This window comes from Ursus americanus, chromosome 17, assembly GCF_024610735.1.
Source record: "Ursus americanus isolate L20-20 chromosome 17, mUrsAme1.1.p, whole genome shotgun sequence".
Classification (NCBI taxonomy): domain Eukaryota; kingdom Metazoa; phylum Chordata; class Mammalia; order Carnivora; family Ursidae; genus Ursus; species Ursus americanus.
Window position 1 is genome coordinate 41,104,899 of NC_142143.1, and position 23,057 is coordinate 41,127,955.

At 37.0% G+C, this 23,057-nt stretch overlaps 1 protein-coding gene across 1 annotated transcript in view; it reads left to right on the forward strand.

The window, feature by feature from the left end:
* CAPS2 (calcyphosine 2) overlaps nt 1-23,057 on the forward strand; it is a 45,870-nt gene that overhangs the window by 5,049 nt on the left and 17,764 nt on the right. The window contains exons 3-12 of the mRNA XM_087868921.1: nt 1,110-1,159; nt 3,233-3,278; nt 3,367-3,492; nt 5,425-5,598; nt 9,788-9,910; nt 12,954-13,021; nt 15,789-15,908; nt 19,497-19,571; nt 20,432-20,527; nt 20,614-20,707. Of these exons, the coding sequence (XP_087725047.1) occupies nt 1,110-1,159; nt 3,233-3,278; nt 3,367-3,492; nt 5,425-5,598; nt 9,788-9,910; nt 12,954-13,021; nt 15,789-15,908; nt 19,497-19,571; nt 20,432-20,527; nt 20,614-20,707 (972 nt within the window). The remainder of the gene's footprint in view (nt 1-1,109; nt 1,160-3,232; nt 3,279-3,366; nt 3,493-5,424; nt 5,599-9,787; nt 9,911-12,953; nt 13,022-15,788; nt 15,909-19,496; nt 19,572-20,431; nt 20,528-20,613; nt 20,708-23,057) is intronic.

Here is a 23,057-nt window from a genome sequence, read left to right on the forward strand (position 1 = left end):
CTAGTAGTAGTTTAAGTTTTTGGGGAGCCAAAAGTTATATGTGGATTTTTGACTGTATGGGGGGAGGTAGCTGGCATCCTTATCCCCAGCATTGCTCAAGGGTCAACTTAGTATATATGTATTCCAATTAGCTGATCATTTTGTGATTTTTACATTTCTACATTTTTAACTTATTAAGATAGTATTTAAAATAATGCCATATTAAAACTTATACTGAATTGAATTTGTTTTCTCTTTTATGGTCAGTTAGAGTGATGAAGCTCAGTCTTGAATATAATTTCTGTTCTTGCTATCAGTACCACAAAAATGACCAGTTAGACAACATTTCAGAAGTAAACCAGAAGTGTTGATGCTTGAATTGCTTCCTGCCCTTATTAACTTGAATTTTTTCTATGACTCATATATATTCTTATTGTATGGTGTCTGAGCTCACTCTAATTTTCATATCTTTGCACAATTTTTTGGAAGTAAGATTGAACATCTACAAATGTATACATGCATGTATTGGTCACTTCTTTGCTTAAGTACTGCAGTTTTCCCATTACCTTTAGGACAAGGTCCAAGTTCTTTGACTTGTATTATTATGTAACAGCTCTGGCCACCTCTGCCTCCTCACTCTCTGGATTTCAGCCCTCTCTAACTGCTAACTCTTAACTCTTGCCGGTGGGCTAGTGCAGGGTGAGCTGCTCCTCCCGGCTAGAGCAGTTTTCTCCCCTCCCTCTTTATCTGGCTGACTCCTACCCATCCTTCAGAGTTCCGTTTAAAGGTTCCTTTTGTTTGTTTGTTTTTGAAAATGCTTCCTCAGTTTTCTAGACTTGTGCGGTAAAATGCTCTATGTAGCTACTCTGGCAGAGCATGTGTTTTTTTTCACATTATTGTTTGTTTGAGTGAATGTCTTCCCCAGCAGACAGAGCACCACGAGGTGAAGGATTATCTGTGTTGCTTATCATCCGATCTCTGTTGTCTCCAGTAAGGAGAGGCTTCATAAGTATTTCTTATATGCGGTTTACTGAGAAAATTATCATCAGCTTTATTGCATCAACTCATTTCTTATCTTTTAAAGTATAAAAAAGGGTATACATACTGATTTTTTCTTTTTTTAATTAAAGCAAGGACAAACTTCCAGATCATGGGCAATCCAGAATCCTAGCCTACCTGTGTAAGTCACATTTCTTCACACTTGAGTAATGGGCAAATATTTATAATAAGTAAAAAAAGAAAGCCAAATTTTATATGTGGTTATGAAAAATTAATGTGCATGGCCTGAAAATTGCTATGCTAAAATTAAAGTAGGATAGTAAGATTTTTATTTTTTTTATTTTCTTTAATATACTTACATTTTCCTGAAAACGTTTATTGTTTTATTTAGAAAAGTCAGCTAAATGAATTTAAAGAAATACGTAAAATTTTGAATTTTATAACTGGGATAGTCAAAATGAATTTAATGGGAAGTATCTGTGGTTTTATCTTGACAAAATGACGATTTTATCAATCTTCTTTAAATGACTTTATTTGTGGACTAGACTACATTAATTTATGTTTTATATTATACATTTTTGCCTTTTAATGTTTGAAAGGATATGACTTTTATATTCTTTCAAGTATTTTAGACTACAGGGCTTATTAGAAAATAGAAGTTAAAAACCTAGTACTTTATTAGGCTGAACCATATGAATTTGACATTTTTATCGATGAAAAATGGGCAAGTATCAGCAATTTCATGTGGTTCTACATAACAGATACCCGTATGCTCATCTAGACAAAGAATCGGGGTACGAAGTACGTGCAAGCGCTTGATACAAGATACTCAGTATGCGTTGATAGTCGTGTGCTGGTAAATGTGTACCAGCTGGTTTCCTGACAGGGTCTGATTAAGTTTATTTTAAATTTTACTTGTTAATTATAAATAACTTAAGTATATTTTAAGGTAGTTATAAATTTTACTGGTAAAGAGGATACATAGTAAGCAATTTACAAATACTAATAAAATGTTTAAACTCTTTTTTATAAATTCCACATAGCCAGTTGATTCTCACTGAATGCTTTCTTAGTTTCTTGCTGAATTCTGGTATTTGTAGCCATCCTATGGTTGCAGTCCATGAACCAGTGTAGTTCCAATGTGAATGTTGGTTGATATTTTCATTTATTGTAAAGTGATGTGAGTGATCTATTTGTTGACTTACGTAATAGTTTTGGATATGGGACAATATTTTGTCAGTTTTTTGTTATTCACAATGTGACAGTTATAGATATGTACACTTCCAAGTTTAATCTGCGCCATTAATGTTTTCTCCATGACTGTTTTAAGTCTCAGAAATTAACAAAATAATAAATCAAGTCCTAATTCATAGCATTTGCCAGTTTTTGTGTAAATGATCCCGCTGTGGCTGATTTCAAGCTGTGTATAGTATCACTGAACACAGACTTGGAAAGAGATACACACTACAATATTACCAGACAAATACCATAGATGTAAATAACTTCTAGAACATAGACAATAGTGAAGTACAGTAAAGTCATTAAGAAGTGATGACTTTGGGTATTTATTACCTTTGTTTTTAATATAACTTATTTATAAGTTCATATAATTTTATTTATTTATTTATTTTTTCTTTCTTTTTTTTTTTTTTTAAAGATTTTATTTATTTATTTGACAGAGATAGAGACAGCCAGCGAGAGAGGGAACACAAGCAGGGGGAGTGGGAGAGGAAGAAGCAGGCTCATAGTGGAGGAGCCTGATGTGGGGCTCGATCCCACAACGCCAGGATCATGCCCTGAGCCAAAGGCAGACGCTTAACTGCTGTGCCACCCAGGCGCCCCATATAATTTTATTTTTAATTGGGCTTTGGTAACAACCAGCTCAACAACTGCTGGGCATTTAACAAAAGCCTTTCACAGCTGGTTGGTGCAGCACACCTTTGGCTTTAGTGTACCTTTTTATTTATTTTAAGATTTTATTTATTTGTCACAGAGAGAGAGAGAGAGAGTGCAAGCAGGGGGAGTGCAGGCAAAGGGAAAGGGAGAAGCAGGCTTCCTGCTGAGCAAGGAGCCCGATGTGGGACTTGATCCCACGACCCTGGGATCGTAACCTGAGCCGAAGGCAGACATTTAACCTACTGAGCCACCCAGGCAACCCTAGTATATCTTTTTATGTAAGATATAGCATATATGATTTGCAACTATTAAAGTCTCATTTTAAAAATTTATGGGATGCATAGATTATTTCTTTCAGGGTTCCACGACTTGATTTGGGAAGCCTCGTTGACTCTGATGAGGAGGTAATTTTTATTTGGTATTTACTATAATAAATATTTGAACACAATATTGCATATAATGTATAACAAGTATTATTTAATTTTATTTTAGGATGATTTTTCATACATCCCACTTAGTACTACGCATATTCATTTTAACCCACCAAATTCATCTTCTGCTCCTAGTTGGGTCACACCACATCAAATATCACATACACAGCATCATCTAAATGAACTGGTTAGTATTTATTTCTTATTACCAACTTTCAGAATTATAATGTGCATTTAAGCACAGTATTTAGTCCAGAAATTTCATTATGTTCAGTCTATGTTTTGTCCAGTTTAAGTATTTTATATATTAATATCCCAAACGATCATGTTGGTGAAATAATTCTACTTTGTTTTACGTTTTTTTCACATAGGAATAGTATTTTAAAAATGTCTTAATACGATTAGTAAAGTACAGGTTTATCCTAATAGGAAATCCAGGAATTTAAAAAACTGTGGTAGAGTATTAGATCAGATCTTGTGAGTTTAACAATGTGATTTGTCTCTTGGAAATTAACTTATACTTCGGACTACTAGTATGCTATGGAGTAACTGTAAGTAACTGTACTTGTTCCAAGCTATCTCCTTGGGACAGTATTTATACTTCAAACAGTATTTAGTGTTTTGTGTTATGAACACAAGTTCTGACCAGTATTCTATGAGGAGGGCTTGCTTTTCTGTCTTTGTTAGTCTTTCTCCTGTAGCTGGTTCTATTTTTTTAAACACACACACACACACACACACACACACACACACACACACACACACATTTTTTTAGAGAGAGTGTGTACGCAGGAGGCAGGGGTGGGGCAGAGGGAGAGGGACAGAGAGAATCCTAAGCAGGCTTCACGCCAAGCATAGAGCCCGACATGGGCTTGATCTCAAGACCCAGAGATCATGACCTGAGTGGAAATCAAGAGTCAGAGGCTTAACCAACTGAACCACCCATGCGCCCTTAGCTGGTTCTATTCATGTTCTCCTTAGTCTCATTTTGGATAAATGGCACCAGTAGTACCTTAGTCTGTATCATGCTATAGTTTTCACCCTGAAACTTTGTTTTTTCCTTCTCTAGGTTAGACTTGGGTATTATCAACAATTTTCAAGCGTTGTGCTGGATTTATCCTCCTTTTGGAGTATCTATCCCTCTTTGAGCCAATATATATGCCATTGTGTTTGCTTAGTACTCCTTTTAGATTTCACTTATCCACTGGCTCTGTTATTTCTTACTCCCATGGGAATGTGGTACGGAACCAAGTAATACCAGAGATATATCTGAAATTCTACAAATGATAACCAGCGCTTCTTAGTGTTCGTGATCTCTAATTCCTGTAACTGTTCTGGAAGAAATGCTTGTCAGTGGAATTTTTCTGGGGCAGGAATACAAGGTCTCTCTAAAACTCTTGAAAGAAAACTTAATTTTTGTCTTCTCAAATTATTTTAGAACCAGGACTGATCTTCAGCAGGGAAATCAGGTACAGGCTTCCTGGTATTTAAGGCCAGTGCCCATTCTGAGCAATTCCATCTGCTTAATTGCTCAGTGATTCTATACCAGCTAAACATTTTAAATACCACCTCTGGAGGCACCTGGGTGGCTCAGTCGGTTAAGCATCTGCCTTCGGCTCAGGTCATGATCCCAGGGTCCTGGGATTGAGCCTTGCCTAGTGCTTCCAGCTCAGCCGGGAGTCTGCTTCTCTCTCTCCCTCTGCCCCTCACCCCACTTGTGTGCATATGCTCGTACTCTCAAATAAGTAAATAAAATCTTTTTTTTTATTTTAAAGCTACATATCTTTGTATCCTGTCTTTTTTTTTTAATAGATCATTTTTTAGAACAGTTTTAGGTTCATAGCAAAATGGAGTGGACAGTACAGATATTTCCCTGCTCAGTGAGGAGCCTGCTTCTCCCTCTCACCCTGCTGCTCTCCCGTTTATGCACTCTCTCTCTGTCAAATAAATTTAAAAAATAATAATAAATAAATATCACCTCTGTTTAGCACATAGATCATAATGATCTGTTAGGCATAAATGTTAAGATAAATGATAAACCTGTTAATGTTAATAAGGAAAAGTTATAATTATTTTGATTTTTTCTGACAGATAGCATACTTCTTATTTTTATATCTAGGAGCAAGACATAATACCTGAAAACTTGCCAGCACCAACAAGCAAATATAAGCTAAAATATCAGCAGTATAAAACTGAAATGAAAGAGGGATATCGACAGTATAGTCAGAGAAATGCAGAAAAGACAAAATCAAAGATCACACAACAGTCTCCAAGAAACAAGATAGATGACAAGGTAATGAATGAGACTTTATAAAGTTCTGATGATAGTGGTCAAGTTTCATTCTCTTGCATGTAGCTGTCCAATTTTCCCAGCACCATTTATTGAAGAGACTGTCTTTTTCCCACCGGATGTTTTTTCCTGCTTTATCAAATATTAGTTGCCCAAAGAGCCGAGGGTCCATTTCTGGGCTCTCTATTCTGTTCCATTGGTCTATGTGTCTGTTTTTGTGCCAGTACCATGCTGTCTTTGTGATCACAGCTTTGTAGTACAGCTCGAAATCCGGCATTGTGATGCCCCCAGCTTTGTTTTTCCTTTTCAACAGTTCCTTGGAGATTCGGGGCCTTTTCTGTTTCCATACAAATTTAAGGACTGTTTGTTCCAGTTCTTTGAAAAATGTCCTTGGTATTTTGATCGGGATAGCATTGAAAGTGTAGAATACTCTGGGTAGCATGGACATTTTAACTATGTTAATTCTTCCGATCCATGAGCATGGAATATCTTTCCATCTTTTTATGTCTTCCTCAATGTCTTTTAAGAGTGATTTATAGTTTCTAGAATATAGGTCCTTTACGTCTCTGGTTAAGTTAATTCCAAGGTAACGTATGGTTTTTGGTGCTATTGTAAATGGGATGGATTCCCTAATTTCTCTTTCTTTGGTCTCGTTATTCGTGTATAGAAATGCAACTGATTTCTGAGCATTTATTTTGTATCCTGCCACGTTACTGAATTGCTCTATAACTTCTAATAGTTTGGGAGTGGCTTCTTTTGGGTTTTCCATATAGAGTATCATGTCATCTGCAAAGAGAGACATTTTGACTTCTTCTTTGCCAATTTGAATACCTTTGATCCCTTTTTGTCGTCTGATTGCTGTTGCAAGGACTTCTAGTACTATGTTGAATAATAGTGGCGAGAGTGGGCATCCTTGTCGAGTTCCTGATCTTAAGGGAAAGGCTTCCAGCTTTTCCCCATTGAGAATAATATTTGCAGTAGGCTTTTCATAGATGGCTTTTATGAGATTGAGAAATGTACCTTCTATTCCTACACTCTGAAGGGTTTTAATCAGGAAAGGATGCTGTATTTTGTCAAATGCTTTTTCGGCATCGATTGAGAGGATCATATGGTTCCTGAGTCTTTTCTTGTTGATATGATGTATCACGCAAAAATAAACTCCAAATGGATGAAAGACCTCGATGTGAGACAGGAATCCATCAAAATTCTAGAGGAGAACATAGGCAACAACCTCTACGACATCGGCCAAAGCAACCTTTTTCATGACACATCCCCAAAGGCAAGAGAAACAAAAGATAAAATGAATTTATGGGACTTCATCAAGATTAAAAGTTTCTGCACATCCAAGGAAACAGTCAGAAAAACTAAGAGGCAGCCCACAGAATGGGAGAATATATTTGCAAATGACACTACAGATAAAGGACTGGTATCCAAGATCTACAAAGAACTTCTCAAACTCAATACACGAGAAACAAATAAACAAATCAAAAAATGGGCAGAAGATATGAACAGACACTTTTCCAATGAAGACATACAAATGGCTAACAGACACATGAAAAAATGTTCAAAATCATTAGCCGTGAGGGAAATTCAAATCAAAACCACACTGAGATACCACCTTACGCCAGTTAGAATGGCAAAAATAGACAAGGCAAGAAACAACAATTGTTGGAGAGGATGTGGAGAAAGGGGATCCCTCCTACATTGTTGGTGGGAATGCAAGTTGGTACAGCCACTCTGGAAAACAGTGTGGAGGTCCCTTAAAAAGTTAAAAATTGAGCTACCCTATGATCCAGCCATTGCACTACTGGGTATTTACCCCAAAGATACAGACGTAGTGAAGAGAAGGGCCATATGCACCCCAATGTTCATAGCAGCAATGTCCACAATAGCTAAATTGTGGAAGGAGCCGAGATGCCCTTGAACAGATGACTGGATTAAGAAGTTGTGGTCCATATATACAATGGAATATTACTCAGCTATCAGAAAGAACGAGTTCTCAACATTTGCTACAACATGGACAGCACTGGAGGAGATAATGCTAAGTGAAATAAGTCAAGCAGAGAAAGACAACTATCATATGATTTCTCTCATCTATGGAACATAAGAACTAGGATGATCGGTAGGGGAAGAAAGGGATAAAGAAAGGGGGGGTAATCAGAAGGGGGAATGAAACATGAGAGACTATGGACTATGAGAAACAAACTGAGGACTTCAGAGGGGAGGGGGGTGGGGGAATGGGATAGACCGGTGATGGGTAGTAAGGAGGGCACGTATTGCATGGTGCACTGGGTGTTATACACAACTAATGAATCATCGAGCCTTACATCGGAAACCGGGGATGTACTGTATGGTGACTAACATAATATAATAAAAAATCATTTAAAAAAAAATAAAAATAAAGTTCTGATGAAATTTTTAAAAAATTACATGCATTATGGAAATCTTTTTGTCTGGTATGTTTTGCTGTTAATCATAGTAAGTATAGTAGCTAGCATTTATTTCTGTGTGCTAGGGACTATCTTAAGTATTCTGCTTCCATTAACTAGTTTATTCTTAACAACAACTCTAAAAGTTTATTATTATCTTTTTCAAATGTGAAAACTCTAGCCATATGACCTAGTCATCTTTTCTGTGTAAGGATTTTTTCCATTTGACTTGGGATTGAAAATAAGGCAGTATTAAAAAGTTGTTTTCGATGTAGCTATCTTGAATTCTGTTTGCTCACAGTCTAAATTTTAAAGTTGAAAAGTGATTTCAGATGTTGCAGTTATCCTGTTTTATTCCAAAACTGTCATCACTCCATGATTGTCTTCTGGCTCTTGTTGCGAGATATTTTTTTAACATCATGACTTTTTAAAGTTATGCTTTTATTTAATGTTAATTAGGTGTAAATTCATCAATAATGAATATAAGAGCAAACAAACCATATTAAATTTAATGGCTTTTCATAAGCATATAGGAAAGGTCGATCTTGAATTGTGGAAAGAATGGTTTGGAAACATAGTTTATGATACTACTGGCCTTGAAGGAGAGAATGGTTGAATATAATTCTTAATTCAGTGAATTTTTTATAAGAATAATGTATTTGCAGGGAAGTTTGCTGGTTGTATTTGCTTAACATTTTTTATAGATAAAAAGAATCGATTAAGTTATAAGTAGGCATGTCGTATCAGCTATTTTATCTAATCCATGTAGGAACTATCTTGAACTAAAGAGCTGGATGCTTAACTGATGAGCCACTCAGGCGCCCCTCAATAGTTAATACTTATACAGGACGCATCATTCATTGTCGAATAAGTATTTATCGAGCGCTCACTACGTGTGGTCCTGTTCTGGCATCAGGGATATTGAAATAAAAATGACAGACAAGGTTCCCGCCCTCATGGAGCTTATAGCAGAAGAGGCAGGCAGCAATTCATAAGCAAATGTATAATAAGATTTCATGTAGCAATCAAAGGTCGTGAAGACAGAGTAGAGTACGAATATGGAATGTGACCTTTTAAGAAAGGTCTACAGTGAGAACAAACCCTGGAGGAAAAACTCTTGAAATCTACTAAGTTTTTGGCAGTTGCTATCCTACTGGGACATTTTTGTTGTTGTTGTTAAAAGAATATAAGTATACCTTATATTCAGAGGAAAATTTAGTGTTTATCTTTAGGATCCCAGAGGATCCTTTACCTCAAAGGATACAGCCCATCTCTTAGTACTTCTGAATCTCATTTTACAAAGGAGTGAACATGCCCATTTTTATTAACTTTACAAAGACTCAAGTGGGCAATAATAGTTAAAATAGTTGCTACCTTTTATCTGATGCTTACTGTATATCAGATACTTTTATAAGTGTGCAACATTTCATCTTTGTATGTGTGAAGTAGTTACTATTATTAATTTCCCTCTTAATTCCCATTACCAGTTCCTGTTACCATGGGTAAACTGAGGCACAGAGAGGTCATCTAGCTAGAAGGTGGAAGAACTGCATTCAAATAGGCAATCTGATTATCAGTCTGAGCTGTTATACACAAATAACCATTGTTACGTGTTACGTGTTGTTGTGTATACATAGTTGTACGCAAATAACTATTGATGTGTTTAGAGGTTATTTAATACACTATTTTGTTAAAAACAAATATGCTAAGTATGTGAACTAAGTATAAACTCTCAAGAATTCATTTATTGCTTTCACGTACAGTGTATACAAGGTGAAGAAGCCATCGTGGGTGGTCTTACCACTCTGGATAGGAAAGCCCTCTTACAGCAGGGTTATGCAGACATCCCTTACAATGCACAAAGGAGTATGAGAAAATCTGATGCCGTAAGTTATCGGGATCTTTACTTACTTATTAAGCCATTAAGATAATTTGCCCTTCAAGATTTTGCAGACTTAACATTGAATAAATAATTGCAACAATTGAATCTGGACTGCAGTGCATGTTCACTAATGTGCAAATTGAGTCCTCATTTTTACAAATGGTTGATGTTTGGTATATTTACTGTGGAGAAATAGTCTTGAATCTTTGAGAGTTTGTAAAAATTTAGTTTATACTATTAAAAATGTTAATTGGGGGACGCCTGGGTGGCTCAGTTGTTAAGCGCCTGCCCTCAGCTCAGGGCGTGATCCCGGCGTTATGGGATCAAGCCCCGCATCAGGCTCCCTGCTGGCTGGGAGCCTGCTTCTTCCTCTCCCACTCCCCCTGCTTGTGTTCCCTCTCTCGCTGGCTGTCTCTCTCTCTGTCGAATAAATAAAATAAAAAATCTTTAAAAAAAATGTTAATTGGCTGCTATTTCGGTCAGTGGGTTTATTTAGCATCACCCCTGACTCCAAAGTAACCTAGTTATTTTTTGAAAATGATAAGCTAATAAGACTAGAGAAATTCTAGCAAGTTAAGGAAAAGGGCAAGAATAAAGTAATTTTTTTCAGAAAAAGGGAAGCACAACTCTAGATTCTCAATATTAACTTTAAATTGTGTCTTTTACGAAATCAATTAGATTGTTGGATGAGTATTGCTTAGGCCAGATCTGGGACAAACAGATAATTACATTTCTGTAGTGTCTTGGGGTAATCAGACCAAGCTGCTTCAAGCTGGAGTCCACGGGTCACCCCAGACACCCCCAGGTGATTAAGATCTTAGACATATGTGTAGTGGATTGATGACATACCCGTGTGTGGTGGTTCAAGAGCTGGGAAAACTCTGGTTTAGATAGCCTAAATAAGAATAAAGCATCATGGTTTTAGATGGTTATATTATCATTATCACTGAGAGGAAAGTCAATATATATTTTATTTGGTCTACAATCATCCAGGTTTAATGTTCTCAGTTGACAGCAATGTGTAATCAGTGTCTGGATCATGGACTGATTTTCTGTTACTGTCTCAAGTTGCTAATTTGTTGTAGTTCTTGCACTAAAACAACACAAACATTATTTTCTGTTCCTGTTATTATTTAGATGTTTATGTTTAATAGAATAAGGAATATTACCAGGATTATCCTACAATTTAAAAAGCTATTTTATAAGGCAAAATAGTCTCCCAAATAAGGCTTATTTTGATATGTTCCTGAAGTTATACTTGAAATGGGTGTTGCTGATGCTTAAGGCCCATTGGGTATTGTTCTTGGTGTCATCCAAAGCCATCTGGGTGTTAGTGGATTTCTTTTACTTACCATCACTTTAATTCACTAAATTCGGCATCGAGTATTTTCCTTTATTGTCGTAGCACATATTTATCTGTTTTTTTTCAAGGACATGTTTGCGTGAGTAAACTTTGAATGCATTTGAAATTAGTACTGATTTATTTTTAAATTCTAGGGGGAAACTTTTTAATTTAATTTTTCACTACTTAATTGAACACCAGAAGCAGTGAACCTGTGGTTTTTATGTCCATCTCTTCTAGTTTGCTTGTCATTTTTCAACATTATTAGATCCTTTGCATCGGTGTGACTCCTGCTTCTAATCTGCTTTATGTTTACACAGACCGCAAAATCAATGTGCCTGAGGGTGGTTCTAACCTTTCCTGCAGTAAGCCACCATAAATGTCAACACTCAAGGTGGGCTTTCTGCATGGGCTCTCTGTTCATTAATCTCCCCTCTTTGCTCGCTTCTGGGTTTTACACCTATTTTCTGGCTGACCTTTTCTGTATATAATTTCATATTTAGTCAGCGTTCACCTTCATCACCCTTAGACATAAAACACACTTTGCTGTGCCTTTAAGTTACCATATATTTTCTAACTTTTTAATTGCTGTTTTAAATTTGTTACTAAACAAAAATCATTATAAAGTGTCATGGGCTTAGAGAACATCAGATGCAGTTATATGTTAAATGACATGAACTATATTTATATGGGGCATATTTGGATATGTATCTTAATTTCTACCAAACCAACCCCCCCCAAAAAGGCCAAATTCAATTATAGACTAACATTTAAGTAATTGTGCCCAAATTTCCAGGTTTCTTAGAGGAGTTTCTATGATATGTCTTTAGTCATTCTTATTTGAATTTTGTGTCCATTTTGAATAGAGCGCTCTCCTAAGGTTACAAAGCCCCTATCATAAGCTACATTATTGTACTTGATTTCATTTACTGGAGTGATGAGTGGAGATGACAGTAATTTACAGTGTAAAAATAGAACAAGCTTTATTTTGTCTCCTTAATTTTTTAACCTTTTTTATTTACTCTTCTAAAGAAACATTTTAGTAAATATAGTTACATTATAATCTGATTGGAATTGAATGATTACTAATCTTTCATTTTGATATAACCTAAAATGTAGTATATAGTAAAAATATTTTCAGATGAGTTGGAAAAGCAAAAACCAGTGCGAAGATAATTTAATCAAACCATAATTGAGAAAGGTTGATAAAGTATTAATGGATATTATTATGCATAGAAAATATCCTTTTAATGATGGGAGGCTTTTGAAAGATTTTGATTTTTAGATTTTTGATAAAGGGTTGAAGGATTCCAATTCAATTTTAGCTTCATGTACTATGATTAGTTTTAGAAACTTTTTGTGTCAATGTTGGTATTTTTCTTGGAGCAGGTTAAAGTGCCTTTTAACAGGGTATGTGTCAAGGAGAGGGACATCATAGTCTCCTCCTTCTTTATTCTGCCTCCATGAAATTCAGAGGCTGCGCATGGAAATCTCTGATGATTTCTACCAAATGGAAGTGCATTAGTTTTTAGGAAAAAAATGGTATTTTCAGATTAAGTAATTGGAATTTGTTTTTATTAATGATGGATACAGTAATCTATATTAAGAAAGTTGGAAATTTAACATATATTTTAGGGTTCTTGTGTTAACTATAGTGTTGTTCTGTTTTATGGATAATGAAATTTAAAAAATGTTTTCTTCTCAGGAAATTGTGGCTGCAGAGAGGAAGAAACAGACTGTTGCAGAGCAAGTGATGATAGACCACTTATCTAGGTGAGGGTTAGTAGTAATGAGGGATAGCAATCCATTCAGAAAGTTTTCATTACATTTTTTTTATCCTTAGTTAATCAACAAGTGGCTAACTCACAGGTTCCCACACGTTCTGTGCTCACTGCGCTCATAATGTTGTAGTGTAGTGTTGTAGTTTTTTGCAGCATTCCTGGGCCAGTAGAAATGTCCAACAGTTCTATTTGTTAAGTATTTTTCTCTAAATAACTTCAGTATTTACTTTATGACAACTTAATGGCCATTTCAAAAAATAATACACATAAATTAAAAGAAAAAATATTTTTATTTCATTCTTAAATAGCCACAATTACTTGTATGTACCTTCTAGTGCACAGCACAATCTCTCAAACCTTAGAATTGGTGAGGATGCTGTCACCTTCACTTTCAGTTCCACATGGCCCTTGCTAGTTGTCACAGCAACTGGAGAAAATCCAGCTTTGCAGAAGTTTGACCTCACTGAAAGAGTGTAGCAGGATATCTTGTTGAAACTGTGAACTACCTTGAGCAAAATAGCTCACATAATCTCCAACAAATATCAAGTATCACTACGTTTCCCTCAAAAATTACAAATATCCCACATAGTCCCTGTCAGTTCCCTGTGGCACCCTGGAGTGACATGGTACACAGTTTGGGAACTGTGGGACTGTTAAAAATTTAAAACTTAATCTTAAGTTTCCTAACTCTGTGTAAAGCTTAAGTACGTGCTGTGCTAAAAATTGCATGATAATATGTAAATATTGTAGGATTTCAGAAAGGGCTGGAATAGTCTAGAAAGTCTTCAAGGAAAAAGCAAGACTTATGGTTAGCTTTGAAAAAAATTATTTAGGTGGCAGAAAGGTATTCTACATGCATGTTTTTCAGTAACTTGAAAAATATCTTGAAATAATTATACTTACAGTCTTCAATGTTTGTCCTTCCGTTATCTCTTGAGCTCACTTTGTTGATGTTTTCACCCGCACCTGCCACCGCACATGTCCTCATAAGATACCTCGTGGCATCCGTGTTGCTCAACTAATGGTGATTTCTCGGTTCTCATTTACTTGACCCACCAGCAGCATCTTCTCCTCTTTGAAATACTTTTTCCCATTTGGCTTCCTACACACAACACTTAGCTGGTTTTCCTCCTTCCCTCTGCTCCTTCTCAGTTTCTTGCCCTGGTTCCTTTTCAACACCGTTGTCCTTATACATGGGAGTACACTGGGCTCTCTTCTTAGATTTTTTTCTACATTGACTTCCTAACTGATCTCATCCAGTATCATGCCTTTAAAAGCATTTATACGCTGATGCTTCCCTAATCGAAGGTTCCAATGTAACATTGGCCAGCCTGGGTTCCTGAAAGTTCTTTCCCTCCTTCCCCCATGACCAAATCCTCTTTAATTTTCCTCCAAGACAGCTCCATTCTTTAGGTTATTTAGACCTAAAATCTTGGTGATGCTTTTGATGCCTCTGTTTTTCTCAAATCCTATATTCAGTTTGTCAGCAATCACTCTCAGTTCTACCGTCAAAATAAATTTACTCCTTCTGCTGCTGGCATCCCTGTTCACAATATCATCTTCTTTCTCCTGGATTATTTCGGTCACTTTCTAACTGGACTCATTGTGTTTGCATTTGCCCCTCAGAGTACGCCTATTAAGAAGTAAGCTACATCAGACCCTCCAGTAATTTCCCATCTCAGTCAGAGTAAAATCTATTTATTGGTTATGTATTACCACAAAACCTAGTAGCTTAAAACTACAGTGATTAATTAGAACTCGCGTATCTTCAGATAACTGTCCAGGCTAGGCTTGGCCAAGTGGCTCTTGCTTTTTACTTACTTTGGCCAGTTATATATGAACAAAAGCAGTGGTCTCAGTTCTGAGCTTAGGCCTTAAGAAGCCTTATGTATTTCCACTTGCCTTTTTGAGCTTTTGCCATATTTGTGAGAAGAACACAGCTTGGCTAACCCACTGATCTCAAGAAGAATATGACTCTGCAAAAGTAGCTGGGCCACTCAGCCGAGATTCTGCTAGGTGAGCAGATCCCCAGCCAACCCAGACTTTCGTGAGTTAGCTTCATTGAGATCAGCAGAGCCATCCAGCTATATATCATTGGCCAAAGCAAGTCACATGGCTAAGTTCAAAGCTAAAGGGTGAGAAATTAGTATAGTACACCTGTAATGAGGCCATGGCAAGGATGTGGATCAGGAGTGCTAAAAAATTATGGTCAATAATATATTTTACCCAAGCCCTACATCATCTGTCCACCATTAGACCTTGGAACACTTTTCCAACTTCTCTCCCTCTTATCTATTCTGCTCCAGCCATTCAGCTTCCTTCTTGTTCTGAAACATACCAGGTTCACTTCTGTGTCAGGTGTTTTGCATTTATTTCCCTCACTTCTTGGAATGTTTTTCCTCCAGAAATCCATATGCTTCCTTAGCTACTTTTCTTCATGTCTTTATTCAGAGATCACCAGCACAGTGTCTGTTTGTTTAAAGAATAATAAGAGAGAGACATGGGGCTCAGAGTTCTCTCAAAAATTTCTATTTATATTTAGATAACACTTATGGAAGAAGAGATTGATAGGAGTATTCACTTTTTTATGGCCAGAATTTTTTAATTATTAAATTTGTTCATTCAGTATCTGGAAAATGTATAATTCTGACAATAGTGTAAATTTGCATTTGTAGATGAGCTTTTCCAGCTGCTTGTAAGCATGTGAATGCTAGAGTAGTGCATTATCATATTGAGTCAGACTGTGTTGTCCTATATAGGGCTGTAATCAGTGATCCAGAACAAAACCTAACCACGGAGAGACAAGAAAGCGCTCGTATCTTTCCAGGTTCAGAGGTAGCACCTCTTCGATTTAGGAGAAGAACACTACATGAAACTAAGTAAGAAAATTTTACTTATATCAAATGATATAGTATGTTATAAATGAATTTTAAAAAAATGTACTTTGTGTCTAACTGAAAAGGTTTTTTTGGCTCTTTTTTTGCTTTTTTCTGTATAAAGGGAAGTGGAGTTTTTGGAGTTCGGATCCCAGTTCTGCCACTTTAAGATATAGGGGTAAACTTTGCCCTCCAGGTTTTTTATTAGTAATTCGGGAAAAACAGTTACAACCTAGGAGATAATATATGTGAAAATACAGAGTATAGTAACTGAGACATTTATATTTGCTGAATCTCACTGATCCAATATATTCAAAATTGGTATTGCTTACAAGTTATTATTATTATTTTGCCTTTTACTTTGTAGCTTATAAAATTTTTGGACTTTCACAGTTTTCGGGTGTAGTCCACTTAAATTTCTCCACACTTCACTGGCAGTTGACGGCTAGCCTCAGCATTAAGAGACATAGAAAACCCACCAGTTCCCGCAGCAGTTCTTTCATATTTTCAGACTGCTGTAAATGCCGAAAAGTTCTTAGAGCTGTTATTTTTTGTCTCATTCTTGTTTTCTGGAAGATTCTGTTTCCATACCTTTAAATATTCAAAGGTATCATGTATCAATTTCCTATGGTTGCTCTAACAAATCACCACAAACAGTACCTTGAAACAACACAAATGTATTCTCTTACAGTTCCGGAGGTCAGAGCCTAAAATCAAGGTGTCGATGGGGCCGCATTCCTTCTGGAGGCTTCAGGGGAGAATCCATTTCCTTGCCTCTTTGAGCTTCTAGAGGCTTCCTTTATTCCTTGGCTCATGACCCCTTCCTCCATGTTCAAAGCCAGTACAGCTGTGTTTTATCGCTCTGACACTCTTCTTCTTCTTTTTTTAAAAGATTTTATTTATTTATTTGTGAGAGAGAGAGACAGAGAGCAAGAGCATGAGCAGGGGAGGGGCAAACTCTCTACTGAGCAGGGGTACCGTCACAGGGTCTATCCCAGGACCCTGGGATCATGAGCTGAGCCAAAGGCAGGTGCTTAACCGACTGAGCCACACAAGTGCCCCTCTGACACCTTCTGTAGTCAACATATCCCTCTACTTTCTTCTCATAAAGACACGTAAGAGTGCATTGAATCCAGCTGGATAATTCCAGGTAATCTCCTCATCTCCAGGCCTTGAATCACATATGCAAAGTCCCTTTTATCATATCGTGTAACCGTAATGTAATTACATGTTCTGAGGTGTAGGGTATGAACAACTCTGGAGGGTCATGATTTAGCTAACACATCTAAAGTTCTCTTTTTTAAAGTAAGCTTTTATTGAAATAAAATATATGTCCACAAAGTGTACACATTTTAAGTGTACAGCATAGGAATTTCCACAGACTGCACAATACTCATGTGCCAAGTTCCTAGATGAAGAAATAGAGCGTTCCTTGTACCTCAGCACCTCCCCTGTGCTGCGTCCCAGTTACTGTCCCCTTCCTCTGCCACAGCAGCTTAACCTCCCTGTCCTGATAGCGTGGAGGGTCACTGCCTTGTCGTAAACTTGCTGAAAGCACAAAATTTGGACTCTAGGTATCTGTCTTCTTTTTACTCAACATGTTTGTGAGTTTATCTGTGTTTTTATTTGTTGTTGTCTTTTATTCTCATTGCTGTACAGTATTTCATGGCATAAATATATCACAGTTCATTCACAGATGTTGATGGACATTTGGCCGTTTGAGAATGGTGCTTCTATGAATTTCGGTGCACGTTTTCTGGTGAACGTATGTACTCATTTCTGCTCAGTACATACTTAGAAGTGGAGTCACTGGACCATTTAGTCCACATGTATTCAGCTTTAAAAAATACTGCCGAATAGTTTTTCAAAGTGGTTGCTGCAATTAGCATTCCCACCAGGAGCAGTAAAATTTGTATTTTGGTCTTTATCTGCCTGACTCTTATTCCCGTATTGGTTAAGAACTTGGGTAGAGAGAAGTACTACTTACTGGATACCTAAAACGCTAACACAGAACTTCCCGTTTATAATATAAATGTCTTATTTACTTCTTTTATCTTTTCAAGGAGACTGGACTCCTTGAAGCTATTACTTCAACCTATCACTGTTAAATTGAGTTCTGTTCACCTTGGAGAAGCAATATAACATAATGGTTATGAGCAAGGTTGGGCTCTGTCATGCACTAATTGTATGACTCCATAAAACTTATTTGTAAGATGGGATAATAGTACTTACTTTATGGAGTTATTGCAAGCATTGAATGAACCAATGTGCATTTAAGTGATTTTAATAATGACTGGTGTCTAGGGAGTTCTCGATAAATAGTTACTTTTATTATTGCTGTTATTTTCTTGGCATTTAGAGTTTTTTCAGGCATGTAGTGAGCATTTAATAAACACATTAATACTGACGGATTAAACTGAATTGAGAAGATCAGTCTTTCATGGCTCCACTCTGTGTTCACAGACTCCTTTGGTTCACAGGCTCTTGTTGTCTGTATGCTGCTTATTTTTCAGAGACCTTGATTTTAGAGAGGTATTGCTTTTCAGGATCCCAATGACCCATACACTTGCTTACTATTTGCAGTATTGCAGTTTCATGACACCGCAGCTTTATTGGAGTGCCATAAAATTATTTAGGAAGGAGAGTAAAGATACGTCACCAGATCTTCAGATGTCTTATTATAAAGGAGTTTACTAGTATTAGCATGTTAAAGTGCGGACATTTGGGTTTTGCTTCATAGTAGTAAACAGAATTTTCAGACTAGCAATCTATGTGAGATTATTCAGTGCCATCTGAAGGCCATAAAGATTACACAGCTGATCTCAGGTCATAGCTACACCTATTCAAGGCTGGAACCTCATCTAGCACTTTTCCCACCATTCCGTTATTTTGGTAAGGAATATTTTCGGTACCCATGACTGAAAACTTAACTGATAGTGACTTTAAAAAGTCAGGATTTATTTTCCTGTAAAACCAGCTGCCTGGAGGTAGTGTTGGTTTTAGTTCCGTGGTTCAGCGATGACACAGCTCTGGGCTGGCTTCCTCAAAATCTTATTGGCCTTTCTGACATGGTTGCCTGATGGCTCCAGTGGCTCCTAGCATCATATCCCTGCCACGTTCACAGGCAGGAACTGTTCCCATGCCACTCTCTTATCAGGAAAAGAAAGTCTTTCCTCAAAGATTATTGGCAGAACTTTGTCTCTTAAGTCACCTCTAATGGAAAGAGGCTAGAAAAGCAAATTAGATGGTTGGTGGGAGGCAAAGGAGAACAGGCAGGGTTAAAATGGCTGCCAGGGAGCATTGTGACAGGACCGGTTACAAATGTGCTGTTTACTTGGATAGCACTTTGTTACTATACATTCTAACACAGAAGTTATGAGTGTATTATACACGGTATTTCAGGGTTATTTCCTCCAAGGCTGCTTCAGTTAGCTAGTACTCTCAAAAAAAAAAAAAAAAAAGGTTTATAACATCATCTTCATTCTGTTCATTTCAAAATAGCAACATAACCTTTTTTGTACTTTATCATTTGCATCAACATCAAGTATAGGAAACTTTAAACTGATTTTTGAATAATGTGTTTCTTAACAGGATAAGAACCCATTCTACATTAACTGAAAATATGCTTTCTCATAAAGTACAATTTGATGGTAGGATCATATCAAGGTAATTGTGATTTTATTAAACTTTTAATCCTATGATCATAAAACAATATTCTCTTCAAATAGAAATAACAATGAGATTAGTTAAGTTTGTCACATTTAAATGCAAAATGTGAATTTAGAATGAACATTTTTAGGTAATATTAATATGTTACAAAAATTACAGGAGCTATCCTAGAAATAAGACATTTTAATTAGAAGCTATTGAAAAAGTGATTTTAAAATGACTTTCAAAAAGAAACTTAGAAGTGAATTTTTTAAAGACATATACTACTACTAGAAGATAGTAAAACATTTAAAAATTAGCCTTTGTGTAAGCTGCTTTCTTTGATTTTCTTTTAATGGCTTAAATTAATAGTAGATTATTGATAGATGCAGGACAATGAGAAGGAAGATGATTCTCCAATCTGTTATCTCTGTCTTACAAACTTCCAGTCATACATAATACTGATGTTCTTTGTATATATTAAAGGTGAAGTGTGTTTTTAAAAATAACCAAGTTTGTTCAGTGATTTTAAACTTTCTGTGACAAAGATGGTGTCTAACCTTGAGTGGCTTCTTGCAAGGCCAGCATTTTTTAAGGTCTTTCACTTTATCTTAAAAGTCTATGTCAGAATAGTAGTCTACATTGTAATATATCTGGATCCTATTAGTGTAAGGTAAAGCCTTATTCTCCATCCAAATATTACTTAAATTGGCACTTCAGCAAGTCATGCCACGTTTCCCCATAGCTTCCCATAACTCTTGCTCATTGCTGCACATTGAAGAGAGTTATGCTATTCTTTGACGTACACAATTCTGGTTTGTCATGTACTTTGAAAATTACCCTGTTTGAAAATCTTTAACATCATTCTGTTTTTCTAGAAATGGACGTGATGCTTGCAGAGAGCTGGTTGGGTTCTTTTTTGCTCATGACCAGTCCCTAACAATTTATGAATATCGGCAATTTGGGAAAAACAGGTATACCATAAAACATGTTACAGCTCTCAAGATGATTACTTCTGACAGAAGCTGAATAACTTCACATTTTTGTCATTTAATTCTAGAACAAATGTGCTTCCTTTTATTCAAAAAAATATTTATAGTCATCAGTGTGGACGAAGAAAAGGAAAACAATACCAGCTTGGCGATTTTTATATTGTAAGTGAAGTGTATGTGTATGTAAATGTTTTAATGCCAGATGCTGAATTTTGTGGGATCCTGTGGGGGTAGAAGGAACAGGGTTTTAGTTTTCAATTTATCATCTCTACTTCCTATAGAGCAGGGGCTAAGGGTTGATCTTTCCCCAGGAGGTTCTGCCTCACAGGTCCAGATCCCCGTGGTCTGAATGTAAGCATATAGCATTTATTGCTTGTAACACTCTACCCCTCCCTTACAAATCTGCAGTCTAAGTTTGGAAGAGCTTGTCTCTTGGTACTTTTGAAGGCCCTGGGTAGGTGGCTGTTCAGTAGTCCCGGGAGTCATGGTCCACATCATGCAGGCTTATCTCCCGTAGACGCATGTTCTTCTCTATACAGAGGGATACTTGGCCTCTGGAGCTGTCACATATCTGATAGTTAGCTTCTCTGCCTTGTGATTTCCCCACCTCACACAGCTCCTGACTTACGGTGTATAAGAAGGATTCTCTAGAATGGGTCAATGATACGTAATACTACAATTTGTATAGTGCTCTTAAATTTTAAATTATTATGTTCACATTATCTCATGAGTAAAATTGAGCACTATTCACATTGACCACCCATATAACAAATATCTACTGATAGGCTAAACACTGGAGATAGAACAGTGCATAAGTTAAATCAATTCCCTACTTGCGTGGAACTTACAGTGTAACGGGAAATACAGTCAAATAGGAGGGCCAGATCGGAGGGGCAGTGACTCAGTTTTGTTGGGTCAAAGAAGGCTTCCTGGAGAGAGTGCCATCTGACATTTATCTAGAAAAGGAGTTAGCTAGGCTGGGATAGATGGACAGGAGAGGATAGGAAAAGGCTTCCAGGTGAAGGAGACAGCTCGTGCAAAGAACAAAAGCGTGAAACAGCATGGCTTATTTGGAGAACTGGAAGTTGTTCAGTCTGGCTGAACTCTCATTCCAGGTAAGAGTTGGGAAGAGATAAGTCAGAGCTCATTTACTGTAGCCTTATATTAAAGAGTTATCTAAAGTGTATTGGGCAGTCATTGAAAGATGAGAGGTGGATGGAATGAGGGAGTTGACATTATCAGATTTACGATTTAGAAAGAAAAATCTCTCTGGTTACAATATGGGGAATGGATCGAAGACTAGTAGAAAGAACCAGATTGGACTGAATTGTATTAATTAGGAAGGTGGGTATAGCAACCTAAAGTAGGCAAGTGGCTGTGGCTATGAAGCTAATTAGAAAAAAATTTTAACGTGTTTAGGAGGCAGAATCAATAGGATGTTGTGACTGGTTATGTGAAGAGTTGGGGGTAAGGAAGAATTTTACATCTTCAACTTGGATTAAATACACTAGACATATGTCACTCTAGCCTGCCTCTCAAGAGCTAGAGAAAATCGGGGCGCCTGGGTGGCACAGCGGTTAAGCGTCTGCCTTCAGCTCAGGGCGTGATCCCAGCGTTGCGAGATCGAGTCCCACATCAGGCTCTTCTGCTATGAGCCTGCTTCTTCCTCTCCCACTCCCCCTGCTTGTGTTCCCTCTCTCGCTGGCTGTCTCTCTCTCTGTCGAATAAATAAATAAAATCTTAAAAAAAAAAAAAAAAAGAGCTAGAGAAAATCAGCTCCAAATCCCATTTCACAACCTGGAAACGGAATTTTTAATGTCTGTCCCAACATGAAAGTTACTTCTATCTCTGAACTGCTGCTCCAGAACTTTAGTATAGTTTATGACTTACTCTTACTCTCCTGGTCTGTATTACTTGAACCCGATGTGGAACTCTGCTCCCTTTTATGATTTCCAAGAAAGAATGGGGCAGAGGGGAGACGGGAGAAAGAAAAAGGAAGGGAGGGAGGGAGAGAGAGTGAAACGGAGGGATGAAGGAAGGAAAGTAGGAAAGAAAGAAGGGAGGGAACCCACACACAAACCATATCCTTTGTGTGGCAGACAGTTCGAAGGGAATATAGAGGGAGGCTTATATTGCAGCAGTGTAAGCAACTTATAATTTATTATTAGACAGTCTTCTTCTTAAAAATATTGCCCTTAAACATTTCCCATGGTGTGGTCCTCCTCTCCATTTTCTGATCCTTCCATCACTTACTCTTCCCAGAATCTTCCATTTTTTTATGCAGAAATATTCGGCTTATTTTTCTTTTTTGTGGAGGCGGGGGCAGGTCTTGTCTGCCTTCCAGGTGTAACTCTGGAACTTATCTTTTCACTTCTGTATGCCCCACCAAGGTCTTTTCCCAGACACTCCCTAAAAGAAATTTTAGTGCCAGCTGTTAATACAATGCTCCTATAAACATGCTCTCTTGCTCACAGATGCACATGCATGAAAGTGCACCCACATGTTCACTCAC